The sequence below is a fragment of the Enhydra lutris genome, unplaced genomic scaffold (genome assembly GCF_002288905.1).
Source record: "Enhydra lutris kenyoni isolate GAN:26980312 unplaced genomic scaffold, ASM228890v2 scaffoldscaffold69, whole genome shotgun sequence".
NCBI classification, from domain to species: domain Eukaryota; kingdom Metazoa; phylum Chordata; class Mammalia; order Carnivora; family Mustelidae; genus Enhydra; species Enhydra lutris.
In genome coordinates, this window is record NW_019154153.1 from 5,598,984 (window position 1) to 5,626,803 (window position 27,820).

General features: G+C 41.1%; 1 protein-coding gene across 1 annotated transcript; it reads left to right on the top strand.

The window, feature by feature from the left end:
* The first annotated feature begins 224 nt into the window (after window positions 1-224).
* Window positions 225-27,738, top strand: LOC111159806 (dual specificity tyrosine phosphorylation regulated kinase 4). The gene is made up of 11 exons (XM_022522423.1): window positions 225-357; window positions 2,251-2,414; window positions 5,311-5,447; window positions 5,768-5,908; window positions 7,771-7,909; window positions 11,579-11,660; window positions 14,202-14,374; window positions 19,919-19,979; window positions 23,721-23,850; window positions 26,602-26,798; window positions 27,509-27,738. Exons 1-11 carry the CDS (start codon window positions 240-242, stop codon window positions 27,736-27,738), a joined length of 1,572 nt encoding a protein of 523 aa, XP_022378131.1. The 5' UTR covers window positions 225-239.
* The last annotated feature ends 82 nt before the right edge of the window (window positions 27,739-27,820 follow it).

Here is a 27,820-nt window from a genome sequence, read left to right on the forward strand (position 1 = left end):
AAGGTATTGTGAATGGCCTCACAGAGAATAATGTGTGTCAGACAGATACTTCCTTTGAAAGGAAGACTGAGAAAACCTGATGTCTGATGATTATCATTTTCTCCCTGGAAAGCTAGGAGAAGAATCTGGCTGGATGTGGGTGTTCTTGGACTGATCAATGGTTTGTGACACCCAAAAGTCTAATCGGTCCTTTATTTCAAGTCTCTTTGTCTGGACAGGAGAATCAAAGTCACAATCAGATGCCAGCCTCTGAGCTCAAGGCTTCAGAAATGCCTTTTCATTCAAGCATTAAAGCTGAAGATCCCAAGCCAGAGGAGAAACCACCAAGAAAGCACAAGGTGCCTCTGACAGCGGCAGGTATGTCTTTTGGGAAGTAGCAGGATATAGGGGGTTGATTCTAGATGGTCAAGTTGTCCTGAGCTGAGCTGAACCAGAGAGGGCTAAGCTTCGAAGTGTTGGAGAAGTCAACTAAGACAACAAGCCAAAATGAAAGTAACAGTAAGCTTCTCATCACTTACTGTGATAATATAAGGAAGAGGATAAACAGGGGGAAACACCAGCTCCTCAGTGTTCCATTTTCCCTGTGGACTGGCATCACTCCAGGTCAGATGTGTGAGCTCAGTCAGAGTTCACTGCCTAGGGAGATGAACAAGCCTCCTGTCATTTTATGCAGGAGGGGGAGGGAGAGGTGGAGGGGAAGGGTTCAGAGTGGAAATGTACTGAGTACTGAGTCAGAGTAGGGCAAGTGTCTTGATGTCTCACGTCCTCCTCTTGATAAGGAGGTCTTGGCAGAAGTACCTGAGGAAGGCATCTGAATAGGGGCTCCTGGGTTAGAAATGTAGATGTGCATAAGTGCATGGCTGCTTAGGGGAACCTGAGCCCTTGACTGCAACTTCTCAGAGATTTCATGCACTGGCTCTGCACCAATGCTGGTGTGGGAAGGGCAGTTTACCCATGAACCCTACTAGGAAGCCTTTATAATTACCTATTGTTGGGCCTGAAAGAGCACTCATAGTTTTTGGCCAGGACTCCTCACAAGGTTCAGAGATGCATCCCCTATTAGAATTCAAAGGAAGAAAACCAACACCCACTTTGCCAACACGATCTGACGCTTGGAGCTCTTTACCCACAGCCTTTAAGTTGTTGTCCTTCCTCTTCTTCTTTTTTTTTTTTTAAAGATTTTATTTATTTATTTGACAGAGAGATCACAAGCAGGCAGAGAGGCAGGCAGAGAGAGAGGAGGAAGCAGGCTCCCTGCTGAGCAGAGAGCCCGATGCGGGGCTCGATCCCAGAACTCTGAGATCATGACCTGAGCCGAAGGCAGCGGCTTAACCCACTGAGCCACCCAGGCGCCCCTGTCCTTCCTCTTCTTAAACAATCTTAGGAACTACCCACAAGGAGACCACTTCAATCTTGAGCTAGTTCTGCCTTTACAGAGCTCATATCTGCTTCCTTGCTGTCTTAGGTCTTGGTTCTGTCTTCAGGGCTAAGAATATGCCTTACATAGCTTTCACATGACTGCCCTTCACAAAGGTCTTGTCTCTTATGTCTTTCTTCCTCCTGGCAGTTCCTTCTCCAACTCTTCAGCGGTTTGTCAAATAACATGGTGCCTTCCCCTCCCACTCCCAATCCTCAGGACTCTCTCCCGGCACTCTCCAATGTAACCCCTTAAAGTTTGAACCCCACCCCACCTGATGCCAAACCAAACACCAAACACCAAACACCTGATGGGGGCTGGCCAGAAGAGGGTGCAGAAGAGCAAACACAAGTTTCTTCCTTGCAGTCCGAGCTGCAGATTTGAGTGGGTAATACCTCCTGGGCCTTTAAAGTTGCACTTTAGTAACCTGCCTGGCGCTTGAAGACATTATAGTTTGCAAACCCTCTTGGGAAAAACTGTGTAGCCCCAAACCATATCAACTTGGAAACTGCTGTCAGTAGTTTCATACTACTGTTGACACCAGCTTTACCTCCTGAAATTTTTACCCATGCTGCTGCAACCCATAGCTTTTGGGGGCTAAATTCTCTCTTTCCTTTCCTTTGTGTTTCCCTCCTGATTTGTTGGAATCAGCACAACACCTTAACATTTATCCTTTACATTTCTACCTGTGAGATTCAAGACACATGGTCCTTAGTAAGCCACGTAGTTGAGGGCAGGAGTGACTGCTCATGAGCTAGAAGGTGCGCCATCATCAGGACCCTGCACAAATCCCCACATTGCCTCAACTGACAACTATAGTGTCTTTCACACAGAGGCTCTTAAGTTTTTTAAGAATGAGCTATCTTCATATGAGCAAAGTGAAATCCTGGGCTACACGGAGCTGTGGTTCCTGGGGCTTGAAGCAGAGAAGCTCCACGTGACTCCTGAGAAGTTCAGCAAAACGAGTTTTGATGATGAACACGGCTCCTATATAAAGGTGATGGGGAAATATGTCGTGGTAACTCCAGGGGCCTGGGGCTCAGGGACAAGAAGTAGTCTGGAAAGAAAAAAAAAATGTGTGGGTTTTTTCTTTTTTTTGAAATAACATTTGGTGATGATACATCTCAAACTAGGCATCCTGAAGGATTCTAGTAGGTGCTAAACCAAAGAAATGTCATGTTTAAAAATGGGAAAACATGCAATTAATATACAAACTACTCTGCTAACAGAGTACTGATTTTTCTCCAAGAGTATTTGGGGAACAGGCTTGCATCCTGAGCAAATTCCCACAGGTTCTTTTTCTGCATATCCCTGTACCCATTGGAAGAGCCAGACTCCAGGGGAAAAATGCAGTCTCCACAACATCCTCTTTTTTGTCTCCTCCATACAATCCCACACATGGACCTCTTTCTATTTCATTTTAAATGCCATTTCTCCACAACCAAAAAAAGTTCTTGTCACTGTAGTCCCTGGCACCCAGTCCTTGACTCCTTTCAATTTCCCAGAGATGGATCCTGGGAAGGGGATCTCTCCTTCTCCTCTTCTGATTGCATCTCTGGGGTTAACCAGGATAGTGCCTCTTATCAGCCTGAAGGCAAAATCTGGGCAGTGGAAAGTGTCTCTTTTGCCTTAGAAAGCAATTTCCACTTCTGAAAATGTCCAGATACATGATGCTTAGTCCACCAGGTTACTAGGCTGCTGGGAATTTCCTCCTCTGGACAATTCCTCACAATGTGGTTACATTTAAAGAAGACAAGATTGGTCTTCGATGGCTTCAGAGAAGAGACATATTTCTTAGGAGTATTTAGAGCCGTGTGTCTCAAGCTTTACTATGCACACAATTCCCCTGGAGATCTTGTTAAAAATGTGGATTTTTATACAGCAGGTATGGGGTGGAGTCTGAGATTTTGCCTTTTTCAGAAGTTTCCAGGCAATGCCCACACGGCTGGTCCTTGGGTCACACTCTGAGAAGGAAGGCTTTAGAATTTCTGGCACAGATTCTCCATCTAGTGCCCTGGTTCTCAACATTTTTAGGCCAAGGATCCCTTTGGGAATCTGATATATGCTATAAGTCCTCATTCTAGAAAATGCATCCTGAACATACATAAAGTTTCAAAGAGGAGTGGATTGTTAAGGGATCCTTGGTTAAGAATCTCCAATACAAACCTTGATTCCAGTTCATCTGGACACCTTTAGCTCCTCCACCCTGACCCTACCTGGGCGTCGAGTCTCTGGGAAATTCCCCAGCAATGTCAGCAGTACCTTTATATTAATTCACTGCAGTTCAGTTCCTCAGTCTCAAGTACTAGGGAGCAATGTTACTGGTGGAGGCAGGCACGGGGATAATGCATGCTCACTGCATAATCAAAATCTCCATCTCCATTTCATTCCAGTGCATGCCAATTCCCAAACAAGCAGCACAACTGCATTCTCATTTCTATTCTGTCAGCCATTATTAGCTGTTTGAGAACCTATCATATGCTTGAGCATGTGCCAGACTCTGGAAATATAAAAGGAACTATAGAAATGAGTACAACCTGGTTCCTGGCCTCAAGTAATAACAGTCAATGTCAAAGTTGACATGTAGATGAATAATTATGATACAGCCAAATTGGTGACCTGTGCAAAATACCTTTATGCCAACAGGTGCAGAACTTGTCCATTACCCTTTCCCTGTACATTGTCATGACAAACCGTTGCAAGTAGGGTAATCCACGTCCACGTATTAGTAACGTACCTGTTGATACGCATGGTCCTGATTCTTGCTGTATAAATGAACCAGCAGCACAGAATCACAGACACACCCTGAGGACTTGTGTACAAACACGTCTTTTACCTCTCCCAAATTCCTGAGTGCAAAACTGGGAATCAGAGATTTTCAGAACTGGAAGGCATTAGAGGTTTTTATCTAGGACCTTCAGTTACAGATGAGGGCACTCAGTTCAGAGTGGGAAAGTGACTTGTCTGAAGATAGGGAGATAAAGTCTTTTAAATTAAAAATTTCCTGTTGCTTTGAATAAATACCTGTTCTCTAGTTCCCAGACCATGGAGGGACATGGGTGACTCTGGCTCTTGGAAAATCTTTCTCCTCTTAGTTGAGAAAGGTTCAAGTTCTGTACTGCTAACTCTCACATTAGAATTAAATCTGGGTAAGTCAAGAGGGGAACCAGATCTGACCAGGAAGAGGCAGAACAGACAGGAAGCCTTCTTTGATTGCTGGAGACACATCCAGGGTCTGAAATAGAACTTCCCCCAAACTGAGCCTGCTGCTCAGCTGCATTCAAGATTTATGAAATATCCAAACTGAAAGGGACCTTAGAACTACTTTGTTCACTCATCTTAACTTTACAGGTTCCCACATAGGCAGAAAACCAGAGGTGATAGCAGGACTGGGGCTAGAACCCAGTTTTTCTTTTTTAAAATTTTTTATTTTTAAATATTTTTTTTTACTTATTTGTCTGAAAGAGTGAGTACAAGCAGGAGGAGAGGCAGGCAGAGGGAGAAACAGTTTCCCCATTGAGCAAGGAGCCTGATGTGGGACTCGATCCCAGGACCCTGAGATCATGACCTGAGCCCAAGGCAGACACTTAACCGACTGAGCCATCCAGGCATCCCTAGAACCCAAGTTTTCTAAAGACCATCCAATGTTCTTTGCACTGCCTGACATGGATAGAGCCTTGTGGGACCTTCCTGACGCCACATTGGTAGCCTGGGATCTGAGCAGCCACCTGACCAATGCAGCAGTAAGGAGAGGAGGATGGGAGTTGCACAAACACCTGGTGCAGTTCAGAAAGTTCCCCCAGGGGTAAACCAGGGCCTGACACAGGGACACCACTATCAGGGAAGCCCCAGAGCCTATGGCTCTGTTCCTTACCCTGTTCTGGCTTCTGCAGGTCCTGCATGACCACATTGCCTACCGCTATGAGGTTTTGGAGATGATTGGGAAAGGGTCCTTTGGACAGGTGGCCAAGTGCTTGGATCACAAAAACAATGAGTTGGTGGCCTTGAAAATCATCAGGAACAAGAAGAGGTGTGGTTTGATAGACGGCCTAGGCCATGGGAGGGGTGGTCTGCATGATTCTGGCCCCTTCACAATGCCAACCCTTCCTGATTCTGCCTTTTCCTCTGATCTTCCTTGTCCTTTCCTCTTTCTCTAATTATCTGATTCCACAATGGGGCAAAGAGGAGGCAAGAATATGATGCTTTTAGTGCTTTCTACCCTCACCCCCGGGACTCTTGTTGGGGTGATGGGGAGGGGCTGGAGAAAGTGGCTAACTGTTACAGTATGACATGACACTGTGAATTCTGTCCCCATTCCCTATCCTCCCTGCCACTCCTCTGCCACTTCAGATTTCACCACCAGGCCCTGGTGGAGCTGAAGATCCTGGAAGCTCTCAGAAGGAAGGACAAAGACAACACCCACAATGTGGTGCACATGAAGGACTTTTTCTATTTTCGCAATCATCTCTGCATCTCCTTTGAACTCCTGGGGTCAGCTGCTTTTTCTTTTAATTTATTTTCTTTTGAAAAGTAGCTTAAGGTGACAGAAGAGAAACTTCGAGGTCAGGACACTAGGTTTTTCTAGATGTGGGCTTTTAATGATTAGAGTGGACACGATGGGCAAGGAGCCAATGGAGCTGACACAAAGCTGCCCATCTCATCCCATCCCTCAGTCACACCTGTCGCCTGCCAGCATACTTAGGGTGTGCTGCCTCAGTTCTGGGTGCAAACTGGGTGACATAACCAATACAAGTCCTCTTCCCTCAAGACTAAAACAGAAATATATTGAAAGGGATTATTCTTTGCCACCATGTCCCCACTCACTGGCTTTATAATCCTGTGGTGCTGAGTTTGGAACCCAAGGGAGCAGGCAGCTAGTGTTCCTGGGGGGTAAAGGACTTTGATTTTGAGCAAATAAGGATAGGAGCAGATATTTTTGGTCAGGAAACAGAATCTGACTGAAATAGATTAGCATCACCTTTCTGAATATTGGAGCCAGAAGGGTGTGCTAATTGGAAGGGCATGCTAATTTAATTAATTGTCTCTCTGAGAAGATCATCTTCCATAATTTGAACAAAACCAAAAGCCCAGAAAGAATTTAGCAAAGGGGCATAATTAGGGTAGACTCTCAGGGGCTCAGTATTCTGGGATTCACTGAGCTGGTAGCTTGGTGCTCCCATGACACCGCTGCTGTTAGTAAAATTCTAGGAACCAGGTAAATTTGAATCAGAAGCAACACTGATACTTTTCTCAGCATCTCTGATGACTACAAAATGTGGTCCACTTTCCAGTATGCAGAGGTGAATTATCTTTCTTCTGTCAAAATGAACAAGCCAGGATGCCTTTTTAGACCATTACTCACAGTCACAGTCAGATATATTGTATTTAAGAGAACTTTGATAAGTGAGGAGGGACAGGAGTGCGGAGGGAGAATCCAAAGACCAGAGAGGTTAGGAGTTTCCCAAGGTCACACAGCTAGTCAGGATGAGGCTAGAGCTTCACATTTCCCCTGTACTCCTCAAGAATAAATGGCTTCCTAAATACTTCCAGAGTTCAAGAAGGCTTAGAAATGGAAGATCGGGAGAAACCGGGAAGAAGTTGATGCAGAGTTGTCTCTGGGCTGTGCCCTTCTTTCCCTCCTCTCCCCATCTTAACAGTTTGCAGAGTCACAAACTGGTAGCCCACAGAACCGTTTTTCTTGTTAAAATGCTTTGCATTTATTTCCAATATTTGTAAGTCATCAGATTTCACATAATATAAAAGGATTTTTATACAATAGTGCAGGCTTCTGCCTGTCTAGAAAATTTAGGATAATCTAGCAAGAGTAAATCATTTCTGCAAGGCTACAGTTGGATGGGACCAAGCATCCAGGCTCACTTTAGATAGGGTAGGGTTTCTCCATTTGCCTTAACCCCCGCCTGCCCACTCTCTTATCCCCTTACCATCAGGAACCTTTAGATGTTTTAGATAGCCTTATTAGCTTGGGGGGTAGGAGTGGCCACTTGTTTGGGTGGTGGAATTCCTGGATCTCTTCGAAGGGCCTGAGAAACTACGAATATTTCAGAAGTTTGGCCCAACCTTTTAACACCCACATGTGTAACAAAGTGGTTAAATGATATTGCCACATAAGAAACAAGGGGACATCTGAGAGGCCAGCACAGTGAGCTTCACACCAGTTCCCCCAAGAATCATGGGAAAAGTTGAGTATGTAGGACATGGAAAGCCCTGCCTCTGGTCTGAGGCTTGCCTACTCCCAGAGGGAAACCAGGTGATATGGGATTGCTTGTAGGCTCAAACTCAGCAGTATATCTTCTGCACTGATACACACACCTCACTTTCTCTCCCTTTTTCAGAATCAACTTATATGAGTTGATGAAGAATAATAGCTTTCAAGGCTTCAGTCTGTCGATAGTTCGGCGCTTCACCCTCTCTGTCTTGAAGTGTTTGCAAATGCTTTACGTAGAGAAAATCATTCATTGTGATCTCAAGCCTGTGAGTACAAGCTCTGTCCTGCCAAGGGAGCGGGTTCCCACCCTCAGAAATGGTTCGCCCCATTCTGTTCTCCAGTGGTAACTGGGAAGCCATCATGACCAAGGCTCCAGGGCAGGAGCCAAGGAGTTATGTTTTTATGTTGTGTAAGCCAAGAACAATGCGGTGAAGACTAAGGGGCAGATACCAGGGCAATGCTTTATCATCATCAGGGCAATGGTTTATCATCAAGACAGACGGGAGCAGGAAGGTCTGAGGGTTTTCCTACAGGGGGCTTAGGGGTGTGCAGAGACATATGTTATGTAGGTAGATGGAGAACCTCTGTACTAAACCCTGACTTTATCCACTGTACTCTGAGTTGGTCCTAGGGTACAGCAAATCCTTTGCTCCAAATGACGTGCCCTTCCCACATGTCCTGCTGGTGTTCTATTCTTAGCTCTATTATTGCTCTGGTTGCTATGTAGGGATGCTTTCTTTATCTTCCACTAACTGCAAGCTCCCCCAAGGTCAGGGGCCATGTCTTCTCACCATTTAATTCCCAGGATCTATCATGGTACCTGGCAATAGTAATGGTAGTCAACAAATAAATGCTTGTTAGAAGGCTTAATGACTGCAGACTTGAGGAGTGTGGGGAGGTAGCTAGGGGAAAGGGATAAGGGTGTGAAGTAGGCAATCAGGAGCTGGTTCCAAAAACAACATGGCTCTCACAGATATGTAAATATCCCTTAAATTTTCCTCATTCCCTCCCTTCTCCTCACGCTCCCTGAAACAGTTAATTTTTTATTGTTTTCTGTTCCTGTATAGTTTATACAGCATTATATCAGTTTCAGGTGTACAATATATTGACTCCAACATTTCCATACCACACTGGTGCTCATCATGATAAGTGTACTCTCTAATCCCCATCATCTATTTCCCCCATCCCTGCACCCACCTTCCATCTGATAGCCATCAGTTTGTTCTCTGTGGTTAAGAGTCTGTTAAGAAACATCTTGGTTTGTCTCTCTCTCTCTTCCTCTTGTTTTTTTTGCTTTGGTTCTTAAATTCCACATGTGAGTGAAATCATATGGTATTTTTCTCCATCTCACTTATTTCCTTTAGCATTATACTCTCTAGCTCCATCCACATTGATCCAAATGGCAAGATTTCATTCTTTTTTATGGCTGAATAATGTTCTATTATATATATATATATATGCCACCTTTTCTTTATCCATTCATCAGTTGATGGACTCTTGGGCTGCTTCCATAATTTGATTATTGTAAATAATGCTGCTATAAACATAGGGGTGCATACATCCCTTTGAATTAGTGTTTTGTATTTTGGGGTAGATATCCAGTGGTGGATTATAGGGTAGATCTATTTTTTTTAATTTAATTTTTTTCAGTGTTCCAAGATTCATTGTTTATGCACCACACCCAGTGCTCCAATGCAATACATGCTCTCCTTAATACCCACCACCGGGGTCACCCAACTCCTCAACCCCCTCCCGTCCAAAACCCTCAGTTTGTTTCTCAGAGTCCACAGTCTCTCATGGTTTGTCTACCCCTCCAATATCCCTCAACTCACTTCTCCTCTCCTTCTCCCAATGTCCTCCGTGTTATTCCTTATGCTCCACAAGTAAGTGAAACCATATGATAATTGACTCTCTCTGCTTGACTTATTTCACTCAGCATAATCTCCTCCAGTCCCGTCCATAAGTTGGGTATTCATCATTTCTGATGGAGGCGTAATATTCCATTGTATAAATGGACCATATCTTCTTTATCCATTCATCTGTTGAAGGGCAACTTGGCTCTTTCCACAGTTAACTTTTTGAGGAACCTCCATATAAAAACAATATATTTTTTTAAAAAAACTGTAACTCATTGGGCAAATTTGGGATATTTTTACAATCCAGTATTGACAAGATAGAGATGTTCTCTCAGGGCTTACTGGTGGAGTCTCACAAGACTGGTGATACATTGTTTTATTCTACACATTCAAGTTCCTAATCCTCAGCTTTGTCACTTCAAAGGGTCACTACATCCATGGTTTTGGGCTTAGAAGACTGACCCTAAGCAAGGAAATTTAGTGGATTTCTTTGAGAAATAGTAAACTAGAATATACATACCCAGTAGAAAAGTGTGCATGCAACCAGGAGAGGGCTTGGTGATTGTAGATCAAGAATCGGGGGGTTATTCAAAGATACAAATGTAGTGTTGTGAAGGGACATCTGCACCCCAATGTTTAGAACAGCAATGTCCACAATAGCCAAACATGGAAAAAGAGTCCAGATGTCCATTGACAGATGAATGGATAAAGAAGATGTGGTTTATATATACAGTGGATACTACTCAGGCATCAAAGAAATGAGGTCTTCCCATTTGCAATTATGTGGATGAAGAAACTAGAGGGTGTTATGCTAAGTGAAATAAGTCAATCAGAGAAAGACAATTATATGATTTCAATGTGGAATTCAAGAGACAGAACAGATGAGCATAGGGGAAGGAGGGAAAAATAAAACAAGAAAAATTAGAGAGGGAGACAAATCATTACAGACTCTTAATCATAGGAAACTGAGGGCTGCTGGAGAGGGGTGGGGTGTAGGGGAATGCAGTAGCTGGGTGATGGGCATTAAGGAGGGCACTTCATATAGTGAGCACTGGGTGTTATATACAACTGATGAACCACTGAAATCTACCTTGGAAACGAATAATAGACTATATGTAAATTAATTGAATTTAAAATTTTTTTAAAAAGATTCAAGGAGTTATTGACTCAAAGGATAGTTTTGATGAGCCGCTATGGCTTGATGCATCGATCCCCTCTCTAGAGCTATATTCTGTCAATATGATGGGAAGGCCTATGCCATTCAGTTACGGAACCTTTGCATTGGTCTGGAGACACACCAGTAATGTCTGCTTTTTACAGACTTTTGCTGATTGAAGTCTTCCAGTTAATATAGCTATTCTTTAGGAAAGGAATATGGACTAAATTTGTACTTTCTTGATTTGTGGTGCCAGAGGCTTCAGACCTGGCCTGCTGGGTCATATCTAGAAAGTTAAGGGACTCAGTAAACAACTAATTCATCTGATACTCATGATAGTCGTTTCATCTGATATTGAGAACTGTGAAAACATGACTGTTACTTTAAACTCCAGCCCTAGGTAGTACACCCTCATGCTAGGAAAGCCCAGCTCTGCTTCCTTAACCACCCTGGTTTCACATTTTCCCCAAAGTCAGTGAAAGAATCATAACTCAAATTGAATTATTGCCTTTTTTTTTGATCCATTACTGACATATCAGTATATTGGAGGAACATTTACTGGAAACATTAGATTTAGTCAATGATATTTCTAAGGCCTTATACAAGCAAGAGATAGAGTCAGGTGCTAAGGAGATAAAAATAGGGTTCAGGAGTTACACATTCTCTATGGGGAAGGAGACAAAATATGTGCAAAAGAAATACTGCCAGGCAACCAATGCTGGGTCAAAATAAGAGGTACAGACCGCAGATTGAATGGAGTCAGAGGAGTGGGGAGAACATGGTGTCTGGAGATGTGGGAGGAGGCCAGCTTGGAGCTAGTCACGTTTTGAACTGGTTCCCAGAGGATGGCAGGCATTCTGGTAAGTAGCGTGTGTAGAGCAACATTATTAAAACCTGACATCTGTCTTTCTCCTTCTCTCTAGGAGAATATAGTGTTATACCAAAAGGGCCAAGTCTCTGTTAAAGTCATTGACTTTGGATCAAGTTGTTATGAACACCAGAAAGGTAGGCCCATTCTGCTCCCTTTCTGAATTTTCCTATTGTGATTTCTTTCACTTACTGAAGCACCACTTCTGATGTGGGGTCACCTGGGTTCTAGTCTGGGTTCAGCCATAACAATTGCTGGTGTGATTTTGAACAAGGTGTTTCACTTCTCTGAACCTAAGTCTCCTCATCTATAAAATGAGAAGATTGGACTCAAATTCTACAAGGGTCCTTTGCAGCTCTTAAATTCTGTATCTGGAATTACCCCAGAGCCCTGACCCCCCAAACTAACTAGATGTGCATCTAAATTACTAGAGGCCTCTGAAAATTTACAGCTCCCAGGGTCTCACCCCAGATGTACTGAATCTAAATTTCTGGGGGAGACCCCAGCAGTCTGCACTGTAGAACACACAGCCATTCTGAGGTTTGGGATTCACGGCCCTAAGCTCTCAAGACTATATTTTCTCCCAAGCTAGAATGCAGAAAACAGCATTGGGGTACATTTGCACAAACATCACTCAACTTGATTTAAGTGCCTCTTCTTTTGACTTCTATCAAGTTTGAAGGCAAGAACATATACCATTTAATAAACGCTGATGGAGTATCTTCTCTAGGTCTGTTACCATTCTGGTTACAGGAACAAAAAAACCAAACATGTCCTGTGCTCTGATTGCTTACAGTTCAGTGGAAGAAACAAAGATATGAAGGTAACAGGTACAGTGATTATGAGTATGGGCAGACTGTGCTAGGAGCATAGCAAAGAGGCGCTTGGGACCTGCCTTCAAGGTGGCAGGGCATGTCAGAGGAAGCCTCCTGAGGCCAAAGAAAAGACTACCAGATGGTTGTTTCCACATATTCTGCAGTACTACTTTTGAAGACACACGTCTTTTATGTATGGAACCCATAAGAAATTCCAGCTAGAAAACAGGCTGCCTCCCACAGAGTACCCATCTGCTTACTCTTCTCAGCCACGAAAGCTGTGCAGCCTCTTGCCTTGGCTGCCAGGATGCTCCCAACAGAATTTGTAATGATCCTGTCCTTGCTTATGGATAGTCATTTCCCCCTTTCTGTATCTTTTGAGTTCCCTTTATCTTTATTTTAACCATGAGGTTGTATAGAGTATGGATACTAGACTTGAACGGCCTGAGTTCAAATCCCAGCTCTGCCACTTATCCCTGAATGACCTTGATAATTTCCTGAATCTTTGTATCCCTCAGTTTTCTCATTTTAAGATGGAGACAGTAATAGCACCTGCTTCACAGGATTGTTGAAAGACTGAGAGTTGCTTTCTATAAAGCACTTGGAATAGTGCCTGGCACATGGTAAAGATTTCTCTTTTAAGATTTTATTTATTTATTTGACAGAGAGAGAGGGAGAGAGCACAAGCAGGGAGAGTGGCAGGCAGAGGGAGAGGGAGAAGCAGGCTCCCCGCTGAGCAGGGAGCCCAATGAGGGACTGGATCCCAGGCCCTAGGATCATGACCTGAGCCGAAGGCAGACGCTTAGCTGACTGAGCCACCCACACGTTAAGGATTATAGGAGTGTCCATTAAATCTGTTTTTCAAAGTTATGCTGGGTATATATGTCCTTTGATTGCAAGGTACCTCAAATGCATTTTGTACATAGGCAGCATGTAAAAGTCATTTTTGTTATATCTTTACTTTGTTTTAAATCACAAAATTGTTGTTTTTTACTGTAACCAATCCAAACAACAGAGAAGTGACTACAGAATCCTTGCCCTGCCAGCATCTAGGTAAAGAATGTTAGCTTGCGGAAGTAACTATAGTGTCCCGTTTCCTCACCTCTAAAAAATCTAGGCTCCCCACCGTACTGTCTTCTGTACAGCTTCATCTGTTGAGACTCTGGGGCCCCTTCCTCCTATATGTTATACAACACAATGCACATAATATATTGAAGACACACTAGGAGAGTACACATTTTGCGTGTTTCTTTTTCCATTTTACTATGACTCTTTCCTTGCCAAATCACAATACTTACAGAAGATAGCTACCCAAAATTAACATGATAGTTTGAAAATTTAGCTTTATATTAATCTGTTTCCTTTTTTAATACAGTTTGGTTGACTTAAATGTCCTTCCCTAGAACTGCCTACGTTAAGAGTTCTTGACCAATAAAGTGAGCATAGTAACACCATATAATAATCAGGTTGCTGTGAAGATTTGATGAGATTATACATGTACCTTGACTCAGAAGTGCTGGTCAGGGGCTCCTGGGAGGCTCCGTGGGTTAAAGCCTCTGCCTTTGGCTCAGATCATGATCCTGGGATCAAGCCCCACGTCGGGCTCTCTGCTCAGCAGGGAGCCTGCTTCCCCCTCTCTCTCTGCCTGCCTCTCTGCCTACTTGTGATCTCTCTGTCGAATAAATAAATAAAATCTCAAAAAAAAAAAGTGCTGGTCAGCTGTACTTCCATCTCCCTGCAAAGCCTGGAGAGTGAAAAGGGGAGGGGAGTCTTAGTTATCCTCTACCTTCACCTGAGAAGGTATACTGGAGAAGTGTGTTTTGGAGAGAAGGATTTTACATGCTGGTTCTCTTTCTTTCCCAGTGTACACCTACATCCAAAGCCGGTTCTATAGATCCCCAGAGGTGATCCTGGGCCATCCCTACAACATGGCCATTGATATGTGGAGCCTGGGCTGCATCATGGCTGAGCTGTACACCGGATACCCTCTGTTCCCTGGGGAGAATGAAGTGGAGCAGCTGGCCTGCATCATGGAGGTGAGGGGAGGGCTGAGGTGCCACGGGATAGTAGCTAGCTTGCCCTCCCAAACACTGGGCTGCATCACAGTCATTGTAGGGCAGTGGCCTGTGTGCTTTTTTGTTGTTGTTGGGTGTTCCCTAAAAGTATCTTTGGAATTACGTGCACCTCTGTACACTTTTGCCTTAACATCAAACATTTTTATCATACATTTAAGTAGTTGCAGAGGATGAGATTTCCACCATATTATGAAAGTGACATTTTATTTTTTATTTCTATTTGTTTTTATTGTTTAATCATTTCAAAAATCTTGTATAATTAACATACAGTGATATATTAGTTTCAGGTGTAATGATTCAATAATTCTATAGATTACTCAGTGCTCAACATGAGAAGTGTACTCCTTTTATTTTTATTTATTTATTTTTTTGGGGGAGAGAATGTACTTGCAAGCCTGAATCGAGGGTGGGTGGGATGGGGAGGGGCAGAGGGAGAGAGAGAGAATCTTAAGCAAGCTCCATGCCCAGCATGGAGCCCAACATAGGGCTCCATCTGATGACCCTGAGCTTACATCCTGAGCCAAATTCAAGAGTTGTATGCTTAACCAACTGAGCCACACAGGCACCCTGATAAGTGTATTCTTAATTCCCCTCATCTAGTTCGCCCATCATCCGCTCACCTCCCTTCTGGTAACCACTCATTCTTTATAATTAAGAGTCTGGTCTTTTTTTTTTTTTTTTTTGGTCTCATTTATCTTTGTTCATTTGTTTTGTTTTTAAAATTCTGAGTATAAGTGAAGCCGTATGGTATTTGTGTTTATCTGACTGACTTAGCATTATATTCTGTTCATATATTCTGTTTATATTGTATTTTTCTGACTTAGCATTATATTCTGTAAATCCATCCATGTTGTTGCAAGTGGCAGGATTTCATTCTTTTTTGTAGCTGAGTAACATTCTGTTGTGTATCTATATACCACATCTATATATACACACCACATCTTTGTATATGTATGTATACCGCATCCATATATATACCATAATATATATATGCACCACATCTTCTTATATGTATACATCTCTCTCTCTCTCTCTCTCTAAATACACACACACACACACACACACACACACACACACAACCCCCGCATCTTTATCCATTCATCTATTGATGGACAACTTGGGTTGTTTCCATAATTTGGCTATTGTAAATAATGCTGCAATAAACATAAGGGTGTGTTTATCTTTTCAAATTAGTGCCTTTGTATTCTTTGGGTAAATACCCAGTAATGGAATTACTGGATCATATGGTAATTATGTTTTTAATCTTTTGAGGAACCTCCATACTGTTTTCCAGAGTGGCTGCACCGGTTTGCATTCCCTCCAACAGTGCACAAGTGTTCCTTTTTCTCTACATCCTTGCCAACAGTTGTTGTTTCTTGTGTTTTTTATTTTAGCCATTCTGACAGGTGTGAGGTAACATCTCATTGTGGATTTTATTTGCATTTCCCTGATGAGTGATATTGAGTATCTTTTCATGTATCTGTTGACCATCTGTATGTCTTCTTTGGAAAAATATCTTTTTATGTCTTCTGTCCATTCTTAATTGGATTATTTATTTTTTAGATGTTGAGTTGTGTGAATTCTTCATCTATTTTGGATACTAACACTTTATTAGATATGTCCTTTACAAATATCTTCTCTTATTTGGTAGGTTGTCTTTCCGTTTTGTTGATTGTTTCCTTTGCTGTGCAAGAAGTATTTTATTCTGATGTAGTCCCAGCAGTTTATTTTTGCTTTTATTTCCCTTGCCTTAGGAGACATATCTGGAAAAATGTTGCTATGGCTGATGTCAGAGAAATTACTGCTTATGCTCTTTTCTAGGACTTTTATGGGTTCAGATCTCACATTAGGTTTAATCCATTTTAAGTGTTTTTGTGTATGGTGTAAGAAAGTGGTCCATTTTCATTCTTTTGCATGTTGCTGTCCGGTTTTCTTAACACCATTTGAGTCGTTCTAGAAAATAGAAATTTGGGATGTATAGATGTATAGATAGATAGATAATAGGTAGAAATTAGATAATTAAGCAGACTAACATAAATATATACTATATATACTTATACATATAAAATATATAAATAAATATGTGTATATGTATATATATATATAATAGAGAGAGAGAGAGAGAGAGAGAGGGAAATTAGATTTTTGTTCATAGTCCAAGTATCTTTGTTCGCTGGTATAATCCTGTCTTTTTTCCATTGCATATTCTTGCCTCTTTTATCAAAGATTAATTGACCATATAGTCATAGGTTTATTTCTGGGCTTTCTATTTGGTTCCTTTGATCCATGTGACTATTTTTGCACTAGCACTGTACTGTTTTGATTACTACACCTTTATAGTATATCTTAAAATCTGGGATTGTGAGATGTCCAGTTTTGTTCTTCTTTTTCAAGATTGCTTTTCCTATTTGGGGTCTTTTGCAGTTCCATATAAATTTTGGGATTATTTGTTTTAATTTTGTGAAAGTGCTGTTTGTATTTTGATAATGATTGCATTAAATCTATATGTTGCTTTGGATAGTATAGAATACACACACACACACACACACACATATTTAACAGTATTTATTCTCCTAATCTTTGAACATGGAATATTTTTCCATTTGTTTGTGTTGTTTTCAATGTCTTTCATCAGTGTTTTAGAGTTTTCAGAGTACAGGTCTTTTTTTTTTTAATGTTCAGTTAGCACTGTATAGTACATCATTAGTTTTTGATGTAGTGTTCAATGATCCATTAGTTGCATATAACACCCAGTGCTCATCACAACACGTGCCCTCCTTAAACCCATCACCATGTTACCCTATCCCCCCATGACCCTCCTCTCTGAAACCCTCAGTTTGTTTCCCGGGGTCCATAGTCTCTCATGGTTTGTCTCCATCTCTAATTTCTCCTTCAGATTTCCCTCCCTTCCCCTATGGTCCTCCATGCTGTTGCTAATGTTTCACATATGAGTGAAACCATAATAATTGTCTTTCTCTGCTTGACTTATTTCCCTCAGCATAATCCTCTCCAATTCCATCCATATTGATGCAAATGGTAGATATTCATCCTTTCTGATGGTTGAGTAATATTCCATTGTGAGATATATATATGATTTTATTTATATATACACTTTATTATATATATATATATTTGTATATATATATATTACTGATTTTATATATATATACACTATATATATATATTATATATACATATAAATAAAATATATTTTTGGCTATTGTGGACTTTGCTGCTATGAACATTGGGGTGCATGTGCCCCTTCTTTTCACTACATTTGTATCTTTGGGGTAAATACCTAAAAGTGCAATTGCTGGGTCATAGGGTAGCTCTATTTTTAACATCTTGAAGAACCTCCATACTGTTTTCCAGAGTGGAAACAGAACTAGCTTGCATTCCACTAACAGTGTAAAAGGGTTCCCCTTTCTCTGCATCCTCACCAACATTTGTTGTTTCCTGTTTTGTTAATTTTTGCCATTCTAACTGATGTAAGGTGGTATCTCATTGTGGCTTTGATTTGTAATTCCCTGATGGCTAGTGATGTTAAGCATTTTTTCATCTTTTGTCTCTTTGGTTAAGTTTATTCTTAAGTATTTTATTATTTTGGTGCAATTGTTTTCTTAATTTCTCTTTCTGCTAGAATAGTGACATTTTAAAATGAAACTATTATAGCAGTCTTTCAAATGTAAAAACCAGAGATGACACCTATCCAAATCTATGTATTGTTCAGTCAGTAGTCATTCACTATCCCAGCTTTCTGGAAAGAATATCTTCCAATAAGAAGTCTTTCCAAGACTCACTAAGTCAAACTGAGAAAGTCAGTTATCGTATGGTTTCACTTACTTGTGGAACATAAGGACTAGCATGGAGGACACTAGGAGAAGGAAGGGGAAAATGAAGGGAGGGAAATCAGAGTGGGAGATGAGCCATGAGAGACTATGGACTCTGGGAAACAAATTGAGGGTTTTAGAAGGGAGGGGTGTGGGGGGGATGTGTGAGCCTCGTGATGGGTATTAAGGAGGGTATGGATTGCATGGAGCACTGTGTGTTATAAGCAAACAATGAATCATGGAACACTACCTCAAAACCTAATGATGTACTGTGTTGTGACTAATATAATATTAAAAAAAGACTCATTGTATGATGATTTACTATGTATTATTCTTTAAAGCATTGTGTTATGGAACTAAATTAGACAAAACAGGAGAAAATAACCCTAAAATATTAGAAATTTCATATTTTAGGATTATACCAGTGAACAAAGATATTTTGACTATGAACAAAGATCTAATTTCCCTCTCTCCATATATATATATATATACACATATACATATACATATGTATATATATATGCGTGTGTGTGTGTGTATGTTAGTCTCTCTAATTATCTATCTAATATCTGTTTATCTATCCATCCCAAATTTCTATTTTCTAGATCGACTCAAAGTAACAGCTGGTCAGAGAGACACACACATAAACTTGAGAATTATTAAACATACTTTCATTTCATGATTGAAACTAATAAGTATTAAAATAATTTAGGTGATAGTAGTTATAAATGATATCTATGATGGAATGAACACTGGCCTGGGAATCATGAAAATGGAGCCTAGTCTGAGCCCTTTCTCTTGGGCAAGTCAGTTCCTCTCTTCTGGACCACTCTAAAATGAGATGATCAGAGTACTTGGCTTCTAAGGTTGATGATGAATGATTTAATGAAGCATTCCTGAACTAATCCTGTTTCTAATACCAAGAAGAATGGGGGAGTATGGATCTGGGTTGAGGTCTCCCTGGCCCAGAACTGATTCAGCTTCCTCCTGATCTCAGTGTCACTGAGACTGAGGAGGAGGAGGAGGATAGGATAGGGTTGTGCATGGATGTGGCTGGGAACCCAGCTGCAAGGATAGGTAACCCAGGGCTGAGGATGACACCTGTGTTCTGTCTCTGTGTATCCCTATAGGCTGCAGTGGGTAAAGGTGAATAAGTAGGTGGTGCACATTTCTTTTCTCATATAGTGGACTGATACTCATCTGGTGATTTCCACTTCTCAGAGTTGGGATATGTCATTCCTTAATTCAAGGGTGGTCAGCACATACAATGGTTTATTTATTCTGACACTGAGATCTGGCCGCCATTAAAAGTTGGCTACCTCCTGTGAAGTGTGTAAACCTGGCGATTCACAGACCTGTACCCCTGGGGATAAAAATATATTATATGTTTATAAAAAATAAAATTAAAAAAAAACAATTAAAAAAAAGTTGGCTACCTCCAGTTGGTCTTAATGCTTATTTAGAATAACATGACTGATAGTGATGCTCGGGATACTCTAAGAGCCCTAAATTAGGAGTCAGAAGACCTATGCGCTGGTCCTTTTTCTCATTGGCTTGAGGTTATCACTTAATATCCCCGGATCCTTATCTGTAGAAGCAAAATTTGGCCAAAGTCCCATCCAGCTCTAATGTGTGACTCCACAAGAGTGAACCCACTGCATTGTACTTGTTGAAGGTGCTGGGCCTGCCACCAACCCACTTCATTCAGACGGCTTCCAGGAGACAGACATTCTTTGGTAAGTCCCAGGTCTAATGCTCTTTCTCCAATTGTGATGATGAAGTCTCATAGACCTTGGAGGTACCCCCCCATACCTAAATATCATTCAGTGCTCTTGCCCTTGGCCCATCCCAAAGGCAAGCTGTGACTAGGAACTTCTGCTAGAAAAGGAAAAAGCTGCTGAGAAGTGGTACCAGAAAGCACGATGGAAATGGGATGGGGGAGTCACATTGGGAAGGAGGTCTTGGTGTAAAAATGACCAGGTTCCTGCTCAGAAGATCTATCAGCAGAAATTGAAACTTCAAAGCCTATAAGGATGCCCTTTCCTGTAAATTCTCCTTACTTCTGCAAGCAGCTTGCCCCTTCACACTATGTACTGTGCAGGGAAGTCAAAGAACAGAAGCTTCTTTCTAAGAATAGTGGGAAATTTCTTTGCTACATTTTATGATTATTGAAACATCATTCTTTCCTGCTGAAAATCTCTTAATCCTCTAAATCTTTTCTATGCCAGAATCATCACAACTTTGCTATAAAATGGGTAAATGCTGTTAGAACAGTTTGGCTGTGCACATGTTGTGACTTGCTAGTTATGTATAGGACAGTTACCTAATTGCTGGAATTAAGCCTCCTCCATGGCCCCATGCTGCCCACCCCCCATCATAGTTCCCAGGCTCTGGATTTTCTGATCCTCTGCCTTTCTATTTGACTGGTGCTGTATGAGATGGACAGGTAGATCAACAAGGTCCAACTGAGGCAGGGCTTCCAGGGCATTATGTACAAATAGATAAAGTCAGTCCCATATCTAAAATCCTTTTAAAGACCCACAAAAACCTAAGGGTTTATTATGTAGAAAAATCCATAGTGACTAGAAGTTCGGCCAAGTGGAGTGAAGCCAGACATGAGATAGACACAGATAGGGGCTCTGCACCATCTGGAATGACATATCTGACCAGCCAGTCTCATCAGGATAGTTCATAGGCTTCTATTGGTTATGGAATTGCCATCATTCCTTAGCCCTTTCACCTCTTATTTCCACTCGAGTGCCTTCAAAATGGGGCAAATCTCTTACTTTCTTTCCACAGCTTGCCCTATCAATAAAAGAGTTAAGGGACGCCTGGGTGGCTCAGTTGGTTGGACGACTGCCTTCAGCTCAGGTCATGATCCCGGGGTCCCGGGATCGAGTCCCACATCGGGCTCCCAGCTCCATGGGGAGTCTGCTTCTCCCTCTGACCTTCTCCTCCCTCATGCTCTCTCTCACTGTCTCGCTCTCAAATAAATAAAATCTTTAAAAAAAATAAAATAAAAGAGTTAAAAATACCCTAATGGGGGATTCCTGGACAAAAAGGTTTTAGTCATGTTGATGGTCAGTCAGTATACATTAGTTCAGTCATGTGGGGATTAAAATGTAATCTACTTCTGCACCATTTGGTAAAAAGCCCCTTCCACAGCGACAGGTTCCCTGGCCTCTTTCCCAGGACCTGTTGGACACACCATTATCCAGAAACTAAAAGTTTAAGCCCTGGCAAGCAGAGAGGCCTCCATGACCCTGTTTCAGTACCAAAGTTATCATCATTTCTGATTGGTTATCCCTTGCCATTCTAATGGTTAAATCGTTGAGACATCATCTTGTAGTCGTGGTTGGAGCTTCAAAACCTTCCCTTTGGGCACAGTCAGCATCCTGGCTGTCTTTGAGCAGTGCCCATGCACTAACCCTTCTTCTAGAGAAGTCTGATGGCAGGCAGGAAGATCTAGCTGACTTGTTTGTAACATACATAGAACAATGGAACTGGCCTTTTAACCCCAGATATGCTTTTAGCATTCACCACTTCTAATTTAACCTTCTGAATTTCAAAGGATTTAGGGAAAGAAAAGAGGATATTGTTGTTCCCTCTTGCCAAAGGCATTGTGGGAAGAGCTACATCTTAAGCCTATAACATTAAATTTAAGATTATACATTGTGAAGGACACTGAAAGTAAAGGGATATAGGGCATCTTGGTAAGAGGGTCTGGTTCATAGAGAATGGTTTTTATCATCAGTGAGGCTTTAGAATAATGATGTGGTTTTGGTAGCAATATCCACATGACTTCAATTCCTGCATAAGAAAGGGCTTTATCGGTATGGGCATCTTCTTCAGCATTGCCCAAACTTTATGTGATTATAAGAATCAGTTGGAGACACGAAAAAATGCTAATTTTTATGATCTTCCTGTGTAACCTATAATATAGCAGATTTGAGGTGGGGTGCAAGAGTCTGTATGTTTTTGACAAATGATCTTTGTGATTCTTATGATAAGTTTGAGAAACACTTAGTTCACTTCAACTCTTGACTCTCCCTTCCCCAGATTTGGGCTGCCAACAGCTCCTCAACTCCCAACTACTTGTAGTTTACACCCCCTGTTAGCAGCAAAGTGATGTTGCTTCAAAGGCAGTAAGATATTTAGGTGCTCCAGGTCACAAGAAGGGGATGGAGAGATAAAGATTTATTAAATATGGGGGAGTGTCAGAGAGGTGAGGAAAACTGTACAAGAAAAACAATTACATAGTGATTACTTTAGGAGCATGTGAGCCTGAATATTCAGTCTTTTGTAAAAGAGCAACATAGGATCCAATGGGAGCACTGGTGTCATAGTCGAAAAGGAAAAGGGGTTTGTAGGAGTTCACAGTACCTATGCCCTATGCAATATTCCCAGCTCATTTTTATGTCTGTAAATACACATACCCATGTTTGTCTATACACACCTATACAAATTCGTGGTCTCTTCTAGGAATTCAGTGTGAGCAGATGTTCTTTTTGAGGCCCCACATGTTGCACTGATTACAAAAGTAATAGAAGGGCTTCATTATGCACCTTCTAGAATATGTCATGTGACCCCCACTGAGTTTTTGTGAGGTGTCAGTATAATGTGTAAACAAACTGTGTGTGTATATTCACATCCATCCATATGCAGATTTACAAGGTGTGAGCATAAGTGGTCACTTTTTCTAAACATGCATAACTTTTCTGAACATGATGTCCAGACGAGTGACCTCACCTTCAAAGCATTGCACAGAATATTTTAGGGAAACTTCTGGAGCTATCTCCAGGGCTTCTTTCTAGGCATGATAAATACATTTGGTGAGAGTTTTAATCAATCAAAATAACTGAAAGAAGTAATTTCCAAGCTGTGTCTTAAGCAACAAACCAAGTTTAATCATTCCAATTTATGGACAGAATTTTGATGTGGCTATAAAAAAGTAATGAGATTAATTTGCTTGTGTGGCTTATAAAAGAGTTCTGAAAGCAGATGATTCTCCTACAATGACTTTCTTACTGTACTTCCATATTCTTATTTTATTGGGTTAGTGGGAAAGGAACAATGGCATAGATAATCCAAGAATAGACAATACCTTTTTTTTTTAGAGCTGAGTGGTTTTGTCACTTCAGATTTATTTTATTATTATATTATTATTATTCATTATAATTATTATTGTACCCTGGTTAAGGTTAAGCCATTTGATTTGGGGAGGTGGGAAGGAGGCTCAGAACATATTGAATGGGGGGAAAATTGTAAAGTTTAATTGCATTCATTGCATAATCTACATAGGACTCTTTCCGTCTGAGATGGAAGTCATGTGTGTGTGTGTGGAGGAGGGGGCTAGTGTAGGACAGATCTAGAGCTGCAAAGACCCCTCCAAGAAACAGCATGGTTGAGTGAACAGCTTGATGTGACTAATGTATATTAACACATGGAACTAAACACAGAATGTTGTATCTCTAAAGATTCCAAAGGTTTTCCTAAAAATATGACCAACAACAGGGGGAAAAAAAGATACCCAGATTCCAAGGATCTCACGGTGGTGCTGAAAACCTACGACACCAGCTTCCTGGACTTTCTCAGAAGGTGTTTGGTGTGAGTTTGCAAGGGTGTCTTTGCCTCTGGGTTTCCTCTTAAAACAATGTATTTTCCCACATGTTTGCTGGTGAAAAGTCTGGGGCTGGAACATAGTTATAAAAATAAAAAATACTGACCATAGAGCTTGAGAGTCTGTAGAATACTTTCCCTCATCAGACTGTTCTCTTCTGTTCCTGGGTGATTAGCAGGGCAGAGGATTTGCTCCGTTTTGAGATGTGGAAGCTGAGGCTCAATGACTTACCCTGGACTAGTGTGTGGATAGAGTTTGCCTTCTTGTTCTCAGACTGCCTAGGCAGCAAAGTTGTAGGCCAGTTCTAAATAGCTTCTGCTTCAGGAACTGAGGTAAACCTCTTGCATGTTGTAACTGTTTGCATACACACCCAGTGTATGGTTTCTGCCCCTCCTTCCCCTAGGATTCACAGCCTAAATTAAAGGATTAGGGAAGGGATGGTTTATAAAGCATTTATTATGTACAGCTTTTTTTTAAGAATCTATATGCTAGTTTTGACTCTTAGAAATTAGGTTCTGTATTTCGATGAAGTTATAGTGAAAAAAAGGAATAGTACATAAAGCATTTAGAATAATGCCTAGTGTTTCAAAAACACTAGCTCTTGTCATTCTTTTAAAAGAGGTTTTGCAAGTGTGTCTCCACTAAATGGCAAATAGATTAGCCACGTGATATTTGGTCAGTCATTGTCTCTCTCTGGGTCTCAGTTTCTTTCTCTTTATAATGAAGTATTCCTAAGGTGCCTTTTTAGCTGTATCAATCCTATAATTGTTGAGCATTTTTGAAACCATATGTTTATATTCTCTCATTCTTCCAGTGGGATGGAGTAGTTTTAGCAACATACTCTTCTTGTATTTGTGCACTCTGGGAATTAAGCTACTGGCTCAGCAGATAGGCCACCAAGTACTGCTGGAAGTTTTCCCAACTAGAGAGTCATGCTACTCATCTTAAGAATGGAGCTAGAGGAGGATCCTATCTATTACCTCCATCCCCCTGCCCCAGCCTTTTGCTGAGGCTACAGAATGAATGTGCATTAACAAGTGACAGAAACTCACTACTGAGACGGAGATGAATTATCTAGAAACCCCAACCATCCAGAACACAGCTCAGAACCAAGAAAGAAATTTTCTTTTTTAGTGTGAAGGGCTGGTTGCTTACAACTTGCAAGAGGTGATCAAGCTAATGGGGCCTATTACCTTATCCTTTTTTCCCCCTAATTAACAAATTTTTGGAATGACAGACTAAACATTTTGAGTTAAATTTAATAGGGGTATATGTAAAGTCCTATGTCAAGTTTTTGTAGGCCAACTTGAGAAATTCAGGAGAGGGGAGTTATAGCTCAGCAGCAGTTCATTTGAAAAAGAACTGGGAGCTTGAGTTGCTTATGACCTTATAAATCTAGAATATTAATGCCACCTACCTGCAGTTAGAAGCTATTCCCAGCATGATGGACACCAGTAAGACAACAGCTGAAATTTCCTATCTAGGAAGGTGACAACCCTATTAAAGGACCACACTTAGTAGTGATGTACAAGTGTTTGGATAGTTGGATGATTGTGACATAAAAGATTAGTTGTCTCATTCTGTATACAATAGGCACCCCCCACCTCTGCCCCAGTTTTGCTTTCTGTGGCTTCGGTTACCCGTGGTCAACTGCAGTCCAGATGCAGATGGACTTTCTGATGTCTTGTCAGAAAGCCACCACTAGCCTAGCACTACATCACCCAGCCTCTGTCATTCACCTCACTTCATCTCATCACATAGACATTTTATTATCTCACATCATAAGAAGGGTGAGTACAGCACTAGAAGATATTTTGAGAGGGAGAGACCACATTCACATAATTTTTACTATAGTATATTGTTATAATTGTTCTATTCCATTATTAGTTATCATTGTGAATATCTTGCTGTGCCTAATTTATAAATTTTTATCATAGGTATGTATGTATAGGAAAGAACATAGTATATGTGGAGTTTTATCCTATCTGTGCTTTCAGGCATCCACGGGGGTGGAATGCATTCCCCCACGGGTGAGGGAAGACTATTGTAATGTTAATGGGTAAAATTAGAACCTGGGTCAAAGTTACTAGTGTAAAAGTTCCTGGGAAGTGTGAATTTTGGATCAGTAAAAACGAACTTTGAAGAATTGGTTTTATCAAGATTGGAATAGCTAATTCTGTGACTAAGCTCCTTGTCACTAAAAATACTCCAGAATGGCAGGATTCAATATTGAAGGTTCTGTCAGATGCCTTTTGTTTGGCTGGATTATACCCAAATCTCCTTATAATATTAATATTCTAGCACTCTGTAATGTTGTGTATGATATATTTGAAGGCCCAGATTTTGTAGTTTGGAACTTGAAATTAAGCCTCTCTTTGTTTTGATCTCAGTTTATTGAGATGGTTAAGATTGGTTAAGATATGGTTAAGATTTTCTATAATATTTCTTGAGCAAGAAATCCTAGGAACTCTGGAAGACTTGGGCTCTAATATATTCCCTGGTTTGTCATGCAAATTTCACACAAAGATTGTCTTGATAATCGCTTCCAGGTATTTTTATATGTTGTAATCTCTGTTCTACGATGATATCTTTGAGTTATAATATGGTTTAAATGGGTTCTTTAAGAATGAACTATTTTTATTATATTTTATTTAGGTTCTTTTTTGGGGTCTTTTAAAATGTTTTCAACATTAGAAAGGGAAGCAAAACAATAACCCATGCTGGGCTTTGTTATATAGATGGGAACCTTCTCTTCGCATGACCCCTGACCAGGCCCTCAAGCATGCTTGGATTCATGAGCCACGGAATCTCAAACCACGGTCCAGGCCCCAGACCCTGAGGAAAGCCAGTCTCTGTCTCCCCTCTGAGACTCGGAAGGCCAAGGTTCAAGGGCATCATCACTTGGACGTAAAAGGTACAGCCCTTCAAATAGCCAGTCCTCCTCCTATAGTCCAGGGCTTGGGTATCTCTAGAGGATTCCTGTCAATTTCTCTGAACTCAACCTTGGATAATTATTCTGACTACATCACTACTAGCCAGCCATTTCTCACTTGTGAGATTTAACCTGTTTCAGGAGACTCATGGGTTTGCTTCTTTCTTGCCCCCTTATCATCACGAATTTCCACTTTTCTTCTGCCTTCAATTCCCTTTCTCCTCCTTTCTTTCCTTTCACTGTGTCCTCCTCTGCCCGATCTATAACTACCTTTTGAATTTTTGTCAGGCAGGGTACAGCATTATGCAGTTATCTTTTATATACAATATGGCCTCATGGTTTTGTTTATGGTCACCAGGTTCAGGTTGCTTGGGATTAAATTCTGGCTCTACCATTTACCATGTGTGGGCCCTTAGGCAATTTAGTTAACCACTCTGTGTCTCAGTTTTTTCATTTATGAGAAAGGGAATAATGTCTATTTTCTATGGTTGTGGAAAGGATCAGAGAAATTAATAAATGTAAAGTGCTTAGAATAAGCACTGGCATTAGTCTAAGCATTATTCATTTGTAAAGCACATAGAATGTCTGTTTTCATATCATTACAACCAGGATTTTCCCAAAGTGATTTACAGTCTAATGGTGAGAATATAATTCACATCTGAACATGTGTTCTTTCTGTCTTCTCTCACCTTCGGCAGAGCTGATCATCAAAGAAGACACTACAGACAAAATAAAATGTGGCCTCACTAAGCAGGTTCAGAATTCGGGTGATCAGCAGGGCTCTCTGCAGCAGGCAGCTGAAGTTGTCCCGCTGCCTCAACTAACAGAAGCTTCCGGAAAGCCAGAGGCATTTGTTGGACCAGAGGAGTCCAGGACCTCCCCAGGAAAACAAAGTAAAAACTCATCACCCAAGAACATGAATATTTTACCACCTATTGTATGACCTTTGCTGAAAGTGTGTCCTGTTCCTTTCCACCAATGATTTGTATTAGAGACAGCACTTATATTGTACAATATTTCAGATT

Excerpts from the sequence above, each read along its gene's own strand:
- LOC111159806 (XM_022522423.1), top strand. The coding sequence starts at position 240 with ATGCCAGCCTCTGAGCTCAAGGCTTCAGAAATGCCTTTTCATTCAAGC. Across the intron at positions 2,415-5,310 it reads AACACGGCTCCTATATAAAG|GTCCTGCATGACCACATTGC; the intron begins GTGATGGGGAAA and ends TGGCTTCTGCAG. Across the intron at positions 5,909-7,770 it reads ATCTCCTTTGAACTCCTGGG|AATCAACTTATATGAGTTGA; the intron begins GTCAGCTGCTTT and ends TCCCTTTTTCAG.